A 20,518-nucleotide genomic window follows, 5' to 3' on the forward strand; every position below is an offset into this window, starting at 1 on the left:
GCAGCATTCAGAAAGGAAAAAAGGGGCATTCGTGGGAATGAAGGGACGGTTCTTCAGCATACACTAAGCTCGTGGTCTGCTCTAGCTCTATAGGACATCTCTGCAGAGGAGAACCCAGTGGGGGACGTGATCAAGGAATATGGGTGTGTCCAGGCTGCCTCCAATCATGCTGAGAGGCCAGAGAGTGCCCTGGTGGTTCTATCACTTCACAAATGACCGCTGGATCGATCGATCAATTTATCTTCCTTCCTTCTTTCCTTCCTTCCTTCTTTCTTTCCTTCCTTCCTTTCTTTTTCGGTTTTCTGAGACAGGTTTTTCTGTGTGGCCTTGGCTGTCTTGGACTCACTTTGTAGACCCGGCTGGCCTCGAACTCACAGAGATCCACCTGCCTCTGAGACCCGAGTGCTGGGATTACAAGTGTACATCATCACTGCCCGGCTGACTGCTGGCTTTTATATACTTTAAAAGATGATGTCTCCCTCCAACTGGCCTGCTGTCATCAAGTACTCAAGGTTTGGCATCTAAATAATAAGCCTTTCCCCCACTGCCTGGTATCTAGAATCAGAGCTCGCTACATGGAAAGGTTCCTTCCGTCTGCAGCTTCTTGTCTCGGCTTGCACACAGTGTGTCCTCACACGATCAGTCATACTTATGCGTGTCTCTGTCATAATCTCATTTTGAATGGACATCAGTCAGCTTGAATTAAGATGCCACCAGGATAACCCTATGGAAATTCCTCCAGTTGGAGTCAGAGTCCTAGCTCCTGGGGTTGGGGCTTCCAGATCTGAGTGTGTACGGAACAGCTTCATCCCTAGCCATTGGGATCAGACCGTGCCACAGTCTCCAAGGTTGGGGTGTGTGTAGCAAGTCACCATCTTAGAATGATCTTAACCGTAAAGGGTCCTGGTGGCATAAACAAGTACTCTCTCCTGTGTCCTCCCTCATGAACTTGTTATTTTTATTCAGTCATCTTCCTTCCTTCCTATTTATTTATTTATTTATTTATTTATTTATTTATTTTTGAGACAGAGTTTCTTTGTGTTTCCCTGGCTGACCTGGAAGTAGCTCTGTAGACCAGGCTGGACTTGCCTCCCCGCTTCCCTCACTCCACCAGTGCTGGGATTAAAAGCGTACTTTTGACACCACTGCCCTGTGTGAATCCATTAAGTTTAAAAATGCTTTTGTGAGTACCTGTGGTACCTGGTACTGAGAGTTGTGTTGGGGGATTTGGAGGTCTAGTGTAGCATCCTGGTGATGGGACTTCAATTCTAATACATTCTGTTGGCACAGCCCGTACTGGGGCTGAGCACCACCCCAAGAGTGAGTATGTTGTTCCCTGAACAGAGCTAGTGGGTGGGAGGTTTTGTCTCCCCACCTGTCTGATAGCTAGCCAGGGACTTTGGGTCCCCTTAATTTCGTCTTAGTACTTCCCCATTGAGAAAAGGGATTAGATGCACCTACAGAGCCCTTCTGCTCTGTCTGGAAGCTTTTTTCCCCCCTCAGGTGAATAATGTATCTGGTTCTGGATATCACATGACTTGCAGCACATGCGTCTGCACGGGCAGCATCTTCAGCTGTCTTTCCTGCACAGCCTACAAAGATGACGCATAGTTCGCGGTGCAGAGTGTTCCGCTCAGCATCCTTCACAAGAGCGGGCAGTTAGAGATGAGACATGTGGGTTCTTCAGGCTGGACCATTGAATACCACGCAGCTATTAAAATTTGCATTACAAGCAGGTTGCCCTTTAAGCCTGGGCTACGTAGTAAATTCCAGGCCAGCCTTGGCTACCTAACAAGCTCTTGTTGTAAAAAAAAAATCCCAGTGGGTGGAGAGGTAGCTCAGTGGTTGAGTAAGTTATATGCTGTCCTTTCGGAGGACCCAGGCTCAGTTTCTGACACCTGCATGGTTTGGCTAATAACCACCTGCAGGTCCATTTCCAGGGGGATCTGCTGCCTTCTTCCGGCACCTGTGGACAGTCTCATACATATAATATCCACTCACACAGATGTTTTACATATACATCAATAAAAAATTTCACTGAAGGAGAAAATTGGATGGCTTGAGTGACTGGCGCTCCCTGAGTCCTAAATGAGTGTGTATAGAATCAAATTAGGGGAGCTATCCCATGTGGCTACGTCACCTTGGGCTGTGGAGGATGGGGGGCAGGGGCAGCACTTTGGGAAAGCTCTCACAGGATCTGACTGGGGCCTTGCCCTGGCCACTGAGCCTGAATACTATGGAGAGTGGACATAGGTTGGTAGAGAGAACTCCTGGCTTAGGATGGGGCTCCGGAAGAGGGTGGCCACTTGTCGTTGTGTGTCCCCCCCCCACCCCCCCACCCCCGCCCCGTGCAGAAGACTGCATCTGTGGTTGGCTTCTGTTAATCCCCGTCTCGGTGGATGCCGCCCTAGTCTGTAATTGTATTATTATCTTAGAACAAATTTGTACCGGTCAGTGGTCCTCTGTAAAAGTAGAAAGGAAAGATGGGGATATTGGTGAACTTAAGGGTCATCACCCTAACACTTCCTGTGGCTTTCAGACTCTTGAGATTTAAGCCACTGAGTACAGAGGACATAACCACCACCATGTTTAAAGCTACCATTCCGGCCGCATGTGTAGGGGGGACAATGATGGCAGTGATGGGTTTGGGAGCAGTTGGCTTTGCTAGCCTTGACCCATCAAAAGGCAAAATCCCAGGAAGGAATTGAGTAGAATCGCCTGCTTATGGTCCCTAACTGTGACGTCTTGGTACTATTTTTGTCCTGAGATTCATTTGCCGGTAGGTTTCCAGGCTGATCTGGGCAGACATGTTTTCTGACGTCTGTCAGGGTTGCTCAGGACTAGAACTGCAACATCTCCTATGGAGCCTTGGCTCCGTGCTTGTTGCCTGAACAGTGCGAGCCAGAGGCCGTCGTCCTGGGCCACTTGAGCAGTACTGGTCAGGGAATCAATGGTGTGTCTGTGCCAGGGGTTTGTGCTGTGCACTGCCTGGGGCAAGTGTAGGGTGCTCCTGGGGTAACTTGAGGTTAGTGTTGTTCTTTGTGAAATAATACAGCATGGCGGACAAGTGGTGGCCTGGATGAACCTGTAGTGCATGCATGTCCTTAGAGCCAGAGCTAGGACATGGGCAGTAGTTTTCTGTTTTGTGTCTTTCCCTACCTGCGGGTTTTTCTGATGTCATCTGCTGCTGTTTGGGCATGTGGTCATGGTGATGATTAGTTGGAAGGTCCCACTGGGAGTGGGATGGGGCATGCTGGAGCTCCACATCTGAGAGGTGGAACAAACCGAAAGGTCCTAGACGTAAGGAACCATTTTAGGTTCTTGGGTTGCCAGAAGGAAGACGTTGGTGATGATGGGGTTTCAGAAGTGTCTTTTGGGGAAGTGGTGAGTAAGTTAATGGGGAATGGGGAAAGTGGGGAGAGGGGAAGGAGAGTGAATGTGAGACGAGGCATTGATGAGGTCATCAGGGCCACGCTGGGACAGAAGGGACTATCCTGAAAGTAGGTGGCTGACCAGTCTCAAGCCAAGTATGCTCTCATCTTGTCCTTTCTCCATCCTGATTCCATGTTGTGGCATCACAGTTATTTCAGAATCAAGCAACCTCCTCCTTTCTCAGAGTCTGTGGTTAGCGTTTATCACCACATCTCCAGAGAGAGTGTAGAGGAAAAAAAAAAATACTGAGTCCAGGTTGCCTACTTTTAGGGGAGCAGAAACTCATTGCTATGCTTGCACATAAGGTGCCCCCTAGAAGGATCATGTGTTTCAGTGAAGATATCAAAAGCAGGGCTTTGGGGAAGTGACTGGTCACAAAGACCTTGGAGTAATCAGTGGTACTGATTGGCATATCACAACTTGGGAGCCTTATTGGGAGGTGGTGGAAACTAGCTGCCTCTAGTTGGAGGAACAGGTCACTGTGATGGTGGAGAGCTCGGAGAGGGGGGGGGAGGTTGAAGGTGGGGGTTTGCCCTGGATGTCTGTGTCACATCTTTGGCCCCTCTCTCTTCTCCCTCTCTGCTGATGTGAGGTGGGTGGCTTTGTTCCTTCAGGCCATTTTCCATGATGCTGTGCCTCGGCCGCCAACAGTGGAGCCAGCTGAAAACTCCTTGAAACCAAGAGCCCAAACCAGTCTTTCCTCCTTATGTTGTTCATCTCAGGTTTGGTGACATGCTGAAAAGGGAAGAAAGACTAGACGGAAGGAGATGTTGGTAGGGGAAGGGAAACATGGCTCTTAAAACAATAAAAGACCTTGTCTGTTTAGTCAGTTTTTGTCACTCTTGACAGATATTGAAAAGGTCAACTTAAAGCTGTAAAGCTTATTTTGGTTCGATTTCAGAGTGTTCATGATCACTTGGCCTTGGGTTTCTGGGTCTATAGTGAAGCAGACATCATGGGGAGCAGATGGGGAGCTAGCTACAAGGCAGGGGGCAGTGGGCGAGAGGTGTGCAAGGAAAGCAGGAAGCAGGAAGGGGTCTGACCAGGTAGGAAGGACAGGAAGGATGCGCCCAGTGGTCCCAGCTTCTGTGGGACATGCACTCCCCCTCACCCCCCACCCCCAGTGTGACTTGAAGCCCACACAGCTTGGTTTTATTTTGTGCTTGACCCAGAGCAGAAGGCTCAGTAGCCAGGCACACAGTGCGCTCAGTGCTTGTTCTTACTGGGTCTTCCCACTAACTAGGATGACTGTGCCATCTGCACAGGTAGAATTCATCACTCTGTTCGAAGCCTGTTTTGGGTGCCTGGACAGCATGGTGCTAGCCATGGCCTAGGACTGTCTATCGATGCTACCTGGGCAGCCTCTTCTTCCAGTGAATCAGGACTCCCTGCCATTTGAGTAGGCCACGCTCACTGTGGGTCCCCAAAGTCTTTCGGAATAGCTCATGATGCCCAAAGAACTGCACCTGCTTTGTAGCCCCTCCTTTCTGTGAATACTGTTTCTGGAGCCAGCTGTAAGTCTGGCCTGTATCTATTGCTTATATTTCCCAGTCTCTTAGCTGTGTGCTTTTTCTACCCTAGGCCTTAGCTCTGATGTCCTGCAGATAGCACCTCTTGTCTGCTGATTGGGGGTTGAGAGGCTGCTCACAGTAGGATGCCTGCTTTTTTTTGCCTATGGGCCTAGGCTACATATATCGGGGTGATGGGTAGTCTAGGCAACAGGACAGGATGCTTCTCTGAACTGGAGAGAGGACTTAGCACAGGCTGCCCACTCCTCCCTACTATAGCAGAGTCCACACCCTGGCATCTACATAGATGGTCTCTGCCTTCTTAAGCAAGTGATTGCATTTGTCTGTTCTATGCATTGTCCCACTGTGGGTGAAGCACCTCCTGACCACTTCTGCCTGCCCATCCCTGCACTGGGGGTGCCTCTTTGAGGTTAATTTGTTTCTAACTGACACATAATAAAGGTACACCATTATTAGCTATTGTCACCCCACTGAAATTCTGGAACTTAGGCTTTGCCAACTGTCATTTTGTGCCAAGCTTGATTGCACATGTGTTCTCTCTCTGTCACCTTCTGTGTGTGTGAGTGTGCGCGTGTATATGCATGTTTTGTAAGTGTGCATGTAAAAGCCAGAGGTTGATGTTGGTGTTGTGTATCTCCCTCTTATTATTCTGTATTATTATTATTATTGTTATTATTATTGTTGTTGTTGTTGTTGTTGTTGTTGTTATTATTATTATTATTATTATTATTATTATTATTTACATAATTTCTCTCTTGAGCCCAGAGGTAACAAGTTTGGCTACAGTATGTGGCCAGCAAGCCCTCAGATCCCTTTGCCTCTGCCATTCATGCGCTGCACATTTGGTATGTGGGTGCTGAGAATTCGAATTTGGGTCTTCTTGCTTGCAAAGCAACTATTTACTGATGGAGCCATCTCCCAGCAGGTTTTGGTGGTGTTTAGAAACTCTGAGTTCTCTGGGCTGCACACCACCCCGCGTGCAGCCACATAGAATGCCCTCAGTATTTCTGCACTGGAGAAACTAAAGCAAGGGCCAAAGATGGGAATGCTTTCCCTGTGGCAGAGTTGTTGACAGTGCTGGGGCTCCAGCCCCACAGGACAGTTGACAACCCGTGCTTAGGCTGTCAGGTACCCCCTGGCTGTCACTCCCTTGTCCTGGCCTTTGCTGTTAGTGAGACTGTTAAGACGGAACCCGTTCACAGAGGCGAAACACAAATACTGTGAGGAGTCAGTGTCCTCTTGGTGCCATCCTGACACTGTGGCTGGTTAGAGGGACAGACAGATGGTCTTATTTACCCCTGAGCCCGCCTGCTCTTCCTGCCTCCTGCCTGGACTGGGTGGTGGGGTTCCCTAGCTCACTCAAGCTTAGCAACCCTGTCTCCCCTCTGCCCTGGAAGCAGATCAGCTGCCTTCCTGGGGAGCAGTATCCCAATGGCCCAGCGAGGCTGCCGAGTGAGTCTTCCCCTGTCTCTTCCTGTGGTCATCTTTCTGTGTGAAGTGTTTCGTTTGCCCGTGAAAGGCTAAAGCAGCACTGTAGTGCAGAGAGATTAGTTATGAAATAAATGCCCACCCACCTCAGTGTCAGCTTATGGGATGTGACTGACCCTGTCATAAAACGTCATTTGAACAGCTGCCTCGGCACTTCTGACGGCGGTGGACAAGGGCAAGCTGGCTCACTAACTGTCCTGCTCTTAGCCAGGTGATAATAGATCAAGCCCAGCCTCCCACAGTAGGCTTGGCCTTTAAAGTCTCCGCTGTCACCCAGCTCTGTGTGCCTAGCCAAAAATCTCCCTTTGTGTTCTGGCTTGTAGGCCACTGGGAACCAGCAGAGCGTGTACGTGCCCTAAGCTCTGACCTTGGTTTTCTGCACTTGTTTCTTGGTTTGTTTTCAGTTTTAAAAGTTTTTGATTGATTGTACTGGGTTTACTGTCGAGCCCTCTCCAGTTCTGTTTGGAATGTTTGGAAGCAAGGGACCGAGGATGAGGAAGAGAATGAGAGAAGCCCTTTGGGAGGCAGGTAGGTGCCAGGTTCTGCCAGATCCTCCCAGTGAGACTTCCAGTAAAGGTTTCTCCCGGGGAGCAATGCTTCTGCACCTTACAAGTGGAGGTCCTCTATAGGCTGTTCTGAGGGGCCCTAGTGAAGGACACCAACACCGTAGCCCCACCTCCTGAGGTTGGCATAGAGCCTCTCACAGAGCGACAGGCAGTCCTTCCTGGTCTGCTGGCTCTCCCCAGTCAGCACTGCTCTTGTTCTGTAGGCCCTTGGCAGGCTGGCCCACAGCCTCGGGCTCACAGCGTCCTTGTCAGTGTGCAAGCATGCGTGCTCGCTTCCACACACAACTTGCCCACAGCCCCAGCTTAGGTTCTGGAGCCTCCCACACTTAGAGGGCCCTCCTGCCTGCTGGCCGCTCTGGCGTCCTCCACTAGGCCCAGGACAGAGGCCTTAGTGGGAAGAGAGGGCACTGACAGAGCGGCAGGAGGGGGCAAGAAGTGATGCAATCAGAGCAGCTGCTTCAGGAAGGAGAGGTAGTCCCATGGCCTTACAGCTGAGTACAGTAAGTTGATGGTCCTTGGCTGCCCTTGCTCTGCCAGCTGTACTCCAACCTTAGAGAGAATGTGGACCACCACATTATCTATTGTATGCTTCTATTCCCTGTCTCCCTGCTCAGTACTGGCCTCCTTCACACACGTCTGCCTTCCTCTGCCCTGGTGTTCCATATGGCTGTAGAACAGGCAGGCCTCCTAACAGTGGCCAGACCACTAGGAGTAATGGGCTACAGGTGATGATGGCAGGTGCAACCTCAGGTAGCTGATTGTCGGAGTTGAACTCAGAGGCAGAGGTGAGCGTCTACATGAGTGTATTTGGGTGATTCTGATAAACTGATTTCTTGGGTTCTCCTCCTAGAAGTGCAGATGAGAGTCTTACTGGCTGTGGAACATAAAAATCACCCCTTGCCTCCTGAGCTTTACTTCTCCCTTAGAAGGGCAGACTGTGGTACTGCTTTGCAGTGACTGATAAATCTCCACTAGACCATCAGAGCTAATGTGGGGTAAATGCGTTTCAGTAGCCTAAAACTGGATGGGCATGCAAGTGAAACGACTGGGTCTGTAGCTCATGTTTATTTATTATTTATGCTAATAAGCAGTACTGTGCACTTAGCACCCGCAAGTGCAGCTTTCTGCCTCTTGTAAGTTTCCTTATTTAATCTTGCCTTTCCTTAAAAGATAAAGAAACCAGATCACACAGAGAGAGTACTTTCGCCACATTGGGGTAGCTAGTTAAGTAGGAAATCTGGCTTCAAACAGGCCTTTGGCTTCCAGAGGTTGCCCCATATCCTGTGTCTTGCATATGGGGAGGCAGAAGGTGGGTGTCTTAGTTCTGAGTGCAGCTGGGGCCTTTGGAAAATGCTGGCCATGGTTCCTGCCCTTGCTAGGAAGGCAGAGCAGCTGTGGTGTGGCGAGATGTCTCAGGCCAGACACCAAGTCACCGCCCCCGCCCCACCCCGCTCTGGGCCAGCACTGTGGTCTGTGCCCCGTCATCAACTGTGTAGCCAGCTTCCTGGTACTTTTGGCCGTTGCTGCTATTGTTTCTTTCCACAGAACCATGCACACTGCCGGTTGTCTGTGCCGGCTGGACTGTTGGGAACAGTGCAGAGGCCTAGTGACACAGGACGTGCGTGCTGCTTTGCTGCCCACTCAAGCCTAGCCCAGATTTCCTTCCATGGCTTCAAGCAGAATCCTTTTTATCTGTTGGTTAACTGTGTGGGGAAGACGTAGCAGGTCCTGGCTGTCCTGAGCCCTGGTTTGCACTGGAAGAGAAGCTGCTGTCTCTGCCTTGGTTGGTACCTCTTTGACTAGTGCAGTAGGTAGGGGCCATGTCCTATGTTCTGGCATATTGCACTGCACAGGGAAGCAGTCACCAAGGGGAACAGTAAATAGCCTTGAGGCAGCCTGAGTGAGGGTGGGGATCCTGCAGCCAGTCCCCAGGAGGCCCAGTATACTCACCTGAGGTATGCCACTCTGCTGAGCTGCCTGATGTCTAGTGCTGAAATGTGAAAGCAGTCTCCATACTACTTAGTTTAGAATGGCTGGGTGGCTGGATGCATCAGGGTCCTTGTCTGTTTCCTCTTTGTTTTGCAGGTCCTGGGTGTATGGTGGGCCTACGAGGGGCACTGGCCAAAGGCTGAGAGGCCTTGTCGAATCATATTTAATGTCTTTGCTATGTCAGCGTGGAAGTGCGGTGTGCAGAAAGGAATTGACGCAGTTGGGCTGAGGGCATGTGTGGCTTGGTGGTGGACCATCCTTAATATATGTGAGGTTCTGGATTCTATACACAGACAGACAGACAGACAGACAGACAGACAGACACACACACACACACACACACACACACACACAGACACACACTCACTCTTAGTTATTTTTATGTAGCTACAGTCAGAGTAATACATTACTAATGTAAATGAGAAATATAAATAAAACCCCACTTTGTCAGGAACAGGGGATAAGGCACCCTTTTGTTGTGAAGCTGTTGTATGGCCGATGAGAAGAGACCTCAAGGAGTCATTGGAGTTAGCAGTGAGACTTGGATTTGTTGGCTTAGAGCATTCTAAGCCATGCACAGCATGTGCAAAGGCCCTGGGGTAGGAAAGGCAGAGTATTGAGGTAGGTGCACAGAAAGACTATGGTCTACCATCAGGTGGGGCAGCTCACTGGTACCTCGGCGGCCATGCTGAGGACCCGCTCTTTACTCTCTGGTGACAGGACATCCACCTCTGAAAGATGCTTTGCTAGAAATGTGCACAGTCATTAGCTAGAACACACAGCATCTTTAACTGCCCAGTGCAGGCTGTATGATGTTGGCGAGCTGCTTCCCAGTGGATCCTCCATTAGTTGATCGCACCTTCCCATGATTCCTTTGAAGCCCCTGCTGTCCCCTCCCAGGAGGCTCCCTGCCTGCGCACTCAGCCTTTTTCTAGAGTCTCTTTTTCTGGGGCCACTGATACATCCTTGGAGAAAGCCTTATTAGAGACAGCAGTCATGGATTTACTTATTCTGTGGCAGGCAACGTTGGGAGGATGCAGTAGGCCATGCTGCTTTACTACTTGGAAGGAAGGACTTCACTTGAGAAGGTCCTTGTCATGATTTACTAACCCGTTCTATGGACAAGGAGATGGTGAGCACCTGGGTCATACGGCTCCAGATACAGGCTCTGACCCCACAGCAGCTCCGTAGGAGCAGTTGGTCACACTCACATTGTATCGTCTATGCCTGGTCCCTCGCTCCTTCGGCTGGAAACTGATCTAGTGCTTGTCCTGAGGGCAGCTGCTGCAGCCAGAGTTGTTGGGAATGGAGGGTATCTGGGCCTGGCCACGTGTCTCAGATGACTCCGTCCACGTTGATGATAGCTTGGGATGGATGGGAACCAGTCTGTTGGGGGTTGGGTGCGGGGTGGCCTGGGTGAACAATGGTGCGATGCGTGGTGATCCTTAAGGCTCTGCTGCAGCCCTTGTGGCTACTACCAGGCCTGACTTCTGTGTCATTTTTACTGCTAGGAGATCTCTGAGCACCACTTTTTATAGAAGCCCCGAGGGCTTCCAAAGGCATCCAAGATACAGTGTGCCTGACAGCCTGGTCTCTGCTTGGATGAGGATGCCTTTAGATATGATGGTGGCAACCCGGCCACCCCTCCCACGGGATGTGTCCCAAGATCCATGATGCCTGGGACGGCGGATAAACAGGCACTGTGTTTTCTAGCTGCAGATAACTTGTGAGGTTGATATAGTAATAACAATTAATTATAAGGCAATTACAACATTGACATTCTGCACAAATTATGTGACTGTGAGGTCTCTCTCAAAATATCCTAGTGTGCTATGATGGTGAGGACCCTGGGCTACCAGCTCATCCTGTCTGACTGGCCCTCTGACCCTGTGTGGTGAGGGGGTGGTTGGTACTTTCAGTGGAGTCAGAGAGTTAGTTGATGGCTGTTGCACGCTTCTTGGTGCTATGGGCTATGGGCTGTTCACAAGCATGGACTGTGACTCTGAACTTGGCTTTGCCGTATCCTGAGCAGTGTCACTTCTGGGAAGGGAGATTGCAGTGTTCGGCACATCCCCGTATAGCATGAAGCCAGAGAAAAACAACAGTTGCATGGTGGTATTAGCATCAAGCAGGCGTGGGGCACTTTGTCTTTGTTCTTTGAATGAAGCAGGTAAAGGGGTCCTTGTCACATTCTGTGTATAAGCCCATTTGAGCTCATGCAGATTCCTGCCCAGGGTCCTATGACTCCCAGGTTTTGGGAAAGAGGTGCATAATCATATTCAGGGCTGTCTGGTGCCAAAATCTGCCACTGTTCCATGAGTCTGCTCCAACACAACACTGCCATGGACAAAAGCAAAGCCAAATCCTCGTGCCTCCAAAGTCTCTCCTTTTTGGGTCTGGGGTGTGTGTGTGTGTGTGTGTGTGACTCCCCAGACCTCACCTCTAAAGAGGAGTATTGGTGAGCAGGCATGGCCTGCCCTACCCTTCCAGGCGAATGAGATGCCCTGGGCAGCTTTCTGAGTTTCCCCTCAGAGTAAATGGGGTCCTGACTGTCCTCAGTCTTGGGTCATTTGGGGCTACAGGATCTTGGTTGACTATGTGTGTTCCTCACATCTGGTCTTGTGTCCAGCTGGTGTCTGACCTGTGTTCAGCTGGCAGTTCTGGTGAAGATGTTTCTGGGGTCATTTTGGTGACAGTCTCCTGGGGCCTTTCCCATGGCCTCCTCATGTCTAGTACCACCACCACCACTACCCAGGACCCTGTGTGCACACCGCTTTCCTCTCCCTACAAGGGATGTGCTCACCTCACCCTAGGTCTGTCAAATGTGAGACATCTGAATCTGGTCGCCTCCCCCTGGGAAAGGAGCCCTGGTTCGAGCTTGCCGGCCTTGTACGTGGGGTGCATGGCGAGTGGGTGTTCACCTCAGATTTTGTCCTGTGGGATGCAACATTACAGGTGTTACAAGTTAGAGCACCACAAGCTTACACAGTGCAATCAACGGCCAGTGCACTAGGTGGTTAGTCTGTGAAGAGTTGTGGTTTTGACCATGCTCTGTATGGTTTCCTAACCCAGAGAGACACAAGACATAGCCTGGCCTTGGGGTTGGGGTGACAGCAGTGTGGCCAGAGGGACTTTCCATGGGCTTCCGGGATCCCAGTGGACCCACGAGGAGCCTGTGGTGTCCTTGAAGGTGGGGCTGATAATGTTTCTTATCACGGGATGTCTCCATGTCATCTTGCTCCTATTTCCTTGTCCTACCTGACACATACAAAGCATGTGCAGATCCTGGGATGTTTCCACGTAGAGTCTCATGACCCACAGCTCAACTGTCTGGTCTTGAGAGAGAAGCACCCGGGTCTGTAGTCAGGGCTGAAGAGCTGTGATTGCTGCACTTGTTTCAGATGATACAAAATAATCACCTTTATCAAAAGAAATTGGTTTGAATTACTTTTAAAATTAGATTTATTTTAAAAGTGGGTGTGTGCACATGTGTGTTGGTGTGTCACTTTGTGTATGTCCCCACAGAGGCCAGAAGAGGATTTTGGATCCCCTGGTACTACAGTCACAGACAGCTTTAAGCTGGCTGCTGCTGCTGCTGCTGCTGCTAACTGCTACTGGGAGAGCAAATTGCACGCTTAATTGCTGAGATGTCTTTCGAGCCCCTTAAGAAATTGGCTAATACTCAAATAAAAATTTTTTAGAAAGATTTATTTATTTAAGTATACAGTGTTTCAGCTTCTATATATGCCTACATGCCAGAAGAGAGTCCCAGATTTCACTGTAGATGGTTGTGAGCCACTATGCAGTTGCTGGGAATTGAACTCAGGACCTTTGGAAGAGCAGGCAGTGCTCTTAACCTCTGAGCCATCTCTCCAGCCCCTCAAATTAAATCCTTTATCACAGTCTGCTTTGTATCTTATGGGTGTGTTTCTGTGCAAGCCTGGCCTCCAAGAGCTTTTTCAATAGTAGTTGGTTTATAAGGAGGTAGCGGTGACCAGAGTGCTTGAGCCAGGATGGGCACTGAGGCTGTGCGGGGAGGGCTGCAATAAAGGACAGCACAGCTGCAGCGAGGTGGCCTTGGTGAGCTTGCCCGCCACAGGCTTGACCTTCACCGTGCATCCTGCCTCGCCTCCCCTCCCCTCCCTCCCCTCCCCTTCCTTCTCTCTGCACCTGTAGACAGTGAAGACTGGTAAGAGCCTGCCAATAGGGCGAGAGGGGTATGGCCACAGACACTGGTAGGAACTGTGCAGATGTGGGTTTCCCCCTGAGGCAGGAAGTCCTGTGCACTCATCTTGTGGGAGATCTAGTCGTTGCCAGTGCTGGCTCACTGGGTCAGTCTTCCTCGGGAAGTTTCTGGGCATGGAGATGGAGCCAGAGCAGGTGACCTCACCATGTATGTCTGCAGGACAGCTCTATCCAGGAGTGTGACTACAGTTTCCAGGTTCTAGGCATAGAGCCCTCACATGCTGATGAGGTGTGTTTAGGAGAAGACGTCGGTCTGGGCTCTGGGGGCTGCTGAGTCCTGAACACAGCTTTGCAGACAGCCAGGCCTGGCCTGGGTTTCCAGCAAGAGGCAGGCAGCCAGCACACATAGGACTGGAGGTTGGGGTATTCGAGGGCACTGAGCTCTCTGTGACCTCAGATGATGGCCCACAAGTGTTAGGACTAGATTGGAATTGGTCGGGGCCATGCTGAGCCCTTTCTTCCTGCCTCCTTCCCTCAGATAGACACAATGGGAGACGCTTCTATGGGCATTGCGGTGAGTCCCAGTGGGAGGTGCCTCAAGTGGTACCGCAGTTGCTGTATGTGGTATGAGGTTAACATCTATGTAGCTCAACTCCAGTTGGACTTGGGGGCGGGGACGACGATGTAAAATAGCCTCTTTCTGTCTTTCAGCCCCCCATCCTCTGAAATTTTATACTTACCAATTTAAGACAAATTGTGAGTAGGTGTAATGTTCATGATTTTAGATTGTGAACAGTTACTTTGTCATGTGACCAGTGTGTACAGCACCAAGCTGGATCCATAGGTGCTGGAACAAGACAGTCTCTCAGACATCCTCTTCACTCCACTGTGAGCAGGCCCTGGGTCCTCAGGGACACTCACATCTGGAGATTAATCACCCCCTTTTCCATCCTTGCACTAGGGAAAGTGACACCACCACAAATGGTTTTGTTTGTTTTGTAGGATGGGATGGTGGTGGTGAGGGGTGGTCTCAGCATGTAGTTCTTGTTGGCCTGTAACTCTCTCTGTATCCCCGACTGACCTCAACAGATCCTGCCTCAGCCTCACTAGGACGGCTGAGATTTCCAAGCCTGCCCACCATGCCTGGCACCAGTGCCAGCACCTAAGAGTTGCACATCTTCCTTGTGGGTGCAGACTTAACATGAAATTCAGAACTAAGTGGTTTGGCCAGCGAATCTCACTGTGCTTTTCAAGGCTGTGTGGTAAAATGGTAAGTGTGGTTTAAATTCTGAAAACTATAGGATGCTTGAAGAAATTAGGCGAGGAGGTGTTTTAGTCTATTTTTGTTGCTATATAATGGCAGAATACCACAGCCTGGCTAATTTATATAGAACAAACACTTGTTTAACTTTTCAAATTTTGTTCTAAAAATACTTAACTTTTATATATGTGTATAGGTTTTGGCTGTGTGTGTGTATGCACACCATGTGCACACCTGGTGCTGCCAGAGGCCATCAGATCTCCTAGAACTGGAGTGTCAGGTGGTTGTGGTCACCATGTAGGTACTGGGAACCGAGCCCAGGTCCTCTGCAAGAGCAGCACGCACTCTTGACCACTGAGCCATCCCTGGAATGGGTATTTACTTTCTGGTTCTAGGGGTGGGAGAGGTCCGGGCTAAAGGCAGTCTAGTCAGGGACAACCTTTGAAAGAGGTCTCACTAAGAGCCCACCTCAGACTTGGGTTGCAGAGTTCACAGTGTAAAGGTGGGCCTGTCAGGCCTCCTTGCCAGTAGAATCTCATAGTGGCAGGAGGCGTCATGTGGCAAGAGAAGCAGTAAAGCAGTTTTTATGGCATAGCCGCTGGAGACGACCTGTTAGCCTGTTAATCTGGGAACGGCTTAGTCACAAACGAAGACAGAAAAATAACCTTCCTGACCAAAACCTAAGCAAGGATTAAATCTCAGTCTGAGTCATGGTGAGGATAAGTCATAGCGAGACGACAGCCTGGGATCTAGCGTGGTGCTCCTAAGTGAGCAAATGGACTGGGGGTGTTGGTACAGTTGGGTGCACAGACCACGGCAATTTCATTTCTCATCAGTGAGCAGCATAGGTCAGCCTCTGACACTTTGCACTCAAAGGCCCGTTTGACAGTTTAAGATACAGAACTTTTTCTTTCTTTCTTTCTATTTTTTTAAAAATATATTTGATTAATTTATTCATATTATATCTCAGTTGTTATCCCATCCCTTGTATCCTCCCATTCCTCCCTCCCTCCCATTTTCCCCTTACTTCCCTCCCCTATGACTATGACTGAGGGGGACCTCCTCCCCCTGTATATGCTCATAGGGTATCAAGTCTCTTCTTGGTAGCCTGCTATCCTTCCTCTGAGTGCCACCAGGCCTCCCCATCCAGGGGACGTGGTCAAATATGGGGCACCAGAGTTCATGTGAAAGTCAGTCCTCACTCTCCACTCAACTTTTTTTTTTCTCTTTTGGCTATAAATTCAACACTTTGTTGCCACGAGCCCTTCCTGGTTATAATAAGCAGAAGCAAATCTGGGGTGGTCTAATTCTACTCTTACTCACATGGGGTTTCTATGTTGTTTTTTTCCTCTGCTTTCCTGGAGGGCTCACTTCCGTATTCTGCTTGAACCTGTGACTGCTGCATCTTAAAAGAGGCAGTGAGAAATCCAGTTGGTGTGTAAGCGTCCTGGCCTTTCTTTTAGCAGTTGAGGGTAGTGCTTCTATGTAGACGAGTGGAGCAGAGCCCTCAAACCCATCCTGGTTACAGAAGAAATTGATGTTCAGGGCAGTGGCTGAGCCCAGGCCTCCAGCAGCTCCAGAGGCAGAGGCCTAACTCATGTGTTTATTCTGAGGGGATGAAGTGAGGCCTGGGGTCACACATCCTCTAGCAGGGTCACCAAGTTACCCGGAAACCTGACAAGAGCCTGTCCTAATATCAGTGGTTTTGATTATCCACTGGGATTGGTATGGAGCCCAAAGGGAGATACAGTCACTTCTGGAAACACTGTCTGTCAGGGTGGAACTAGGCCTGCAGGGCGGGTAAGGGTGGTGGAATGGTCCTTGGGCAGCAGGTGCATGCGATGTGGCCAGACCACAGATACAAGGAAGGTGTCAGTTCTCAGTCCTCCACGGCTTTTTAGCTATTTTGCAACTGCAGTTTGGTGGGGTCCTTGATCCATGTCCAAGAGCCTCAGATCCACTTCCGGTGGTTCCTTCTGTTGTCTGCCTTGCCTGACATCATCTCATTCGGCGCAGAAAGGCAGGAGCATCCCTTTGGGTGATAGGGAAAAAGCTAGATGTCACACCCGAGACTGACAGTGTCATCAAGCCGGCTGCGGACATGGTGGCTTTCTTCCTTCTCATTCAGATGTTGTGTGTGTTCTTAGCAGAAAATAAGACAGGACAAAAAAACAAAAACAAAAACAAAAAAAAAAAACAAAGCAACAAAACAAATGCCTACAGAAGTATACGAGGGAAATGGTGCAGAGCTGTGTTCCAGGAGGAAACTGCTCCTGTGCCAGCCTGCGTTCAGCATTCCGTCTGCATCTGCATGGATGTGGTTGTCTGTTGTGTGTGTGAGATACATGTACCAGTGATCCTGGTTTAGGATGATTTGATCTTTAGTTTCCCCCATGTGATCACAAGGGGACGTGGCAACCTCTCTAGTGCTGCTGTCAGATTAGACGTGCTAGATTTTAAAACTTACTAATTAATTTTGAATGTCTGCGTGTATGAGTATGTTTATTTTATTTATTTTCTGTCCCTCCAGTCACATTGAGTGGAGGGGAGTCCAGGTATAAATAAGAATTAGGGGGGTATAAGTGAGAATTAGGGGTGGTGTGTGATGCTTCTGGGTGTTCATAGAGCCTGCTTGGGTGGGGGGCAGTACCCTGTGAACTCTACCCCACGAACACTCACAACACCCTTGCAGTAATGTGTATGTGAACCCGGTGTGGAACACAGCCTTTAATACCCACTGAACTGGGGTTAGAACCTGAGGCTTTTTCTCCCTGTGGGAGAACTGCTGCCATACATTCATGATTGTCCACCATGGTTGTTGACATTGGTGGGGGTGGGAGGCTCCTCTGGACCAGATCGGAGTCTCCTGTATGTGCTGAGTCTGTGGCCGTCCAGCCCTGGAGAGGGGTTGGTCTCACCTTCCCCTGCCCGCTGCACACCTTCCCTGGAGATGAGGAGGGTGGGAGTGACGGGTTGCTTAACATTGGTGATGCGGCTGTGTGACAGCTGTCGTTCTTCCTCCTGGTGGTGGTGGTGGTGGTGGTGGCAGTGGCGGCACCTGTGACGGCGGTGGGGGCTGTGGCGGCAGCATGGCTGGGTGGTTGGCCTGAGTGCCATAAGGGTTGGCATGGAAGGAAATGTCTAAAGGATTCATGTTTTGATATCCCTAGGCTCCTGAGAGCCCCACACCATCTGCTGTCCTCTGCTGTGACAAGCCTTCAAGGTGAGTGTTCTGTGGGAAAGAAGCTCGTCCCCGTGTTTCTGGCCATGAGTCAGGACTGATTCCCAGAGAGGAGACTAGGGTATTCTATTATTCATCGTAGTAATCTTAACGGGGCTTTGGAGGCATGCCAGCCTGGTTCATGGCAGGCAAGTGCTCTTCCACTGGGCACTCCAGCGCCCCTCGCCCCGCCACTGCTGATTTAAGAATTAGTCATCAAAGTTAAAACGTCTCATTGGTAACCATTTGTGAATTTTAGCCCTGACATCAGATGCCTAGACTGTGCAAACATCTGTGATTGTCTTTCGGTAGACAGTGACATTGTTGGCATCTGATTGACTATATGATGTCAGTAGTGAGGAATGGGTTGGCATGCCCCAGGGAACAGCTAACTGATTGCTGGCAGGGGCCAGGAAAAGTGGCTAAACCTTTGGGAGACACCTCTTTGTGGACTGGGATAGTTTTAGAAGGTCATGTTGTTATCGTCATTAAAAGTAGTAATAATAGTGTTTAATTTTGTTTATGTTTAAAAACCATAAGAAACTGCTGTGTCTGTTTTTGAAGAACAAGATGGGAAAGAAAAAAAATCTTTGAAAATGGTTAAAAATCAACTGTAAAAACCAATTTTATGGTTTCTACTGTTAAGTATGATAATGGCATTATATCACATTACCTATGTTTGATAAAAATCTTCTAAAAATCTACACTATCAGGATTTTCTTGGTATCTGTTTATATATCATCTATATCTATCTATCTGTCTGTCTATCTATCTGTCATATCTATCATCTGTCTGTCTGTCTGTCTGTCTATCTGATACTAAGTCTTACTGGGCAGCCCTGGCTGGCCTGGAACTCCTGTGTAAACCAGGCTGGCCAAGAGTTCTCAGAGATCTGCCTGCCTTTGCTTCCCAAGTGCTAAGATTAAAGATGTATGCCGCCATGCCTGCCACTATTAGTTTTTTTTTTTTCAAGATGAAAAATATCTAGGCTTGCTTCAGTGTAGGTGCCAGAAGCGAGCAGACTTGTGCGCAGAAGCCAGCCAAGTGTTGGTAAGACTGTAGAGTGTTAGTGATTGTGAAGGATGGGTGGGTGCAAGGAGGTTTCCTGAACCATTCATTTTTCACGTTTCCCCAACGTCAAGGAAAGACAGAGAAAGACATACAGTAAAAGTAGGAAAAATAAACCCAGGTAAGCATCCCAGGAGTGGTGGCAGCTGAGTCAATAGATGACACCCTAGTCTGCTTTCAATGACAGTGTTTTTTCTCTTGGGTTTAGCCCTCTGCCATGTCTCTTGGATCCCTCTTGCATCATGATTCTGAGTGTAGGTGTCTACATCCTGTTTACATCATCGTATGCTAGCTCGTCCACTTTCCAGCGGTGGGTCTAGCCTCGTCTCGAGGCTTTTTGCACAGACCCTCTCCTCTCCCCGCAGGTTGTCTGGTCCATTTCACTAGTCCTTTCTACACAAACAGCAGTCAGGGTGGCTGCTTGCTTCTGTAGTCAACTAACTTACTTATTTACTCACTTACAATCTCTCTCTCTCTCTCTCTCTCTCTCTCTCTCTCTCTCTCTCTCTCTCTCTCTCCCTCCCTCCCTCCCTCCCTCCCTCCCTCCCCTTTGGTGTTTTGAGACAGTGTTTCTCTGTGTAGCCTTGACTGCCCTGGATTTGCTTTGTAGACCAGGCTGGCCTCGAACTCACAGAGATCCACCTGCTGCTGCCTCCCGAATGCTGGGATTAAAAGCATGCGCCACCATGCCCGGGCCGTCATCTTATCTTTCTATCTCCGCTTATACCATCCTTGTTGTCTGCCTCATGCTGACCCTGACGCCTTAGAGTCTTTCTCCAAGGTCCAATCTCTGGGCAAACTGTGGAGCCTGCCGGGCCTCTCTGCGTGCCCCCATGCTTTCTACCCACACCCCTGCACTCTTCTCTGAGCTGCTCCTCCTCTGCCTATTCCGTACGGTTAGGCCCTTGTGTCGGCTCAGTCTTGGCCTGCAGTAGATCTTGTGTACCCTAGTGAATGGGGGACAATGTCGGTGGGCTGTAACGGGGCTCCCAGGAAGCAGCTGTTTCCTGTTCCCTCCTGAAAACCCTAGAGGGTGAGTGCTCACTCTTTTTCTTGTCATCCTTTTACTGACCACCTCATCCTCTCTTGCAGGCCCCTGGTCCTGAGTCCAGCCATGGAGGACAGCCATGAACTGGACCTCACGTATGTCACAGAGCGTATCATCGCAGTGTCCTTCCCTGCCAGCTGCTCAGAGGAGTCCTACTTGCACAGCCTGCAGGAGGTCACACGCATGCTCAAATCTAAGCATGGCGACAACTACTTGGTGAGTGGGCAGGACAGCCACTGTAGCAGGGGGCAGGGGCGGTGCTGTGGGCAGGGCTCCTTCAGAGGATGCTTGTGACGGCCAGCTACGTCCATATGCCTTGCTTACAAGTGAGGAGGAGTGGTCTTGTGGTCTGGGATCTTAACGAGGTGGTGCTCTGCCCTGCCACTACTGGCTTTGCTCTTAATGGTTGTGTCCTGGGCTGTGACAGTTGACTATATGATGTGGCTGCTGTCTCTGTCAGGATCTGAGCATGGCGTCTTCATCAGGAAGACTGGCTTCTGGGATGGTAGGCATTCTCAGTCAGCTCCTGGCTGTCATCCTGGCTAATGTCAAATGGTATCCCTGGTGTCAGGAGGCAGCCATGTCCTCTCCTGCTGTCCAGTGCATTGGAAAGGCAAGAGGATAGGGGTCCAAGAAACAAGGCAGTCCTGGGAGCAAGTCTAGGTACCCTGATTTTACCGTGTGTGTGTGTGTGTGTGTGTGTGTGTGTGTGTGTGTGTGTGTGTGTTTGTG

General features: G+C 49.8%; 1 protein-coding gene across 8 annotated transcripts in view; it reads left to right on the forward strand.

Annotated features, from left to right (window-relative positions):
• Positions 1-20,518, forward strand: part of TNS3 (tensin 3) — a 413,668-nt gene that overhangs the window by 96,811 nt on the left and 296,339 nt on the right. For 7 of the 8 annotated variants that reach the window (XR_014782789.1, XR_014782790.1, XR_014782791.1 and 4 more), the window contains 2 exons: positions 17,621-17,673; positions 19,831-20,002. Coding sequence is in view for 5 of the 8 variants with exons in the window: in XM_084800093.1 (XP_084656219.1) it covers positions 17,621-17,673; positions 19,831-20,002 (225 nt within the window). In the remaining 3 variants the exon portion in view is untranslated. Of the gene's footprint in view, positions 1-7,339; positions 7,516-17,620; positions 17,674-19,830; positions 20,003-20,518 lie in introns of those variants that run through there. The other variant, XM_084800094.1, reaches the window with a different exon arrangement.

Source organism: Acomys minous (assembly GCF_964271855.1).
Source record: "Acomys minous genome assembly, chromosome: 10".
Classification (NCBI taxonomy): Eukaryota; Metazoa; Chordata; class Mammalia; order Rodentia; family Muridae; genus Acomys; species Acomys minous.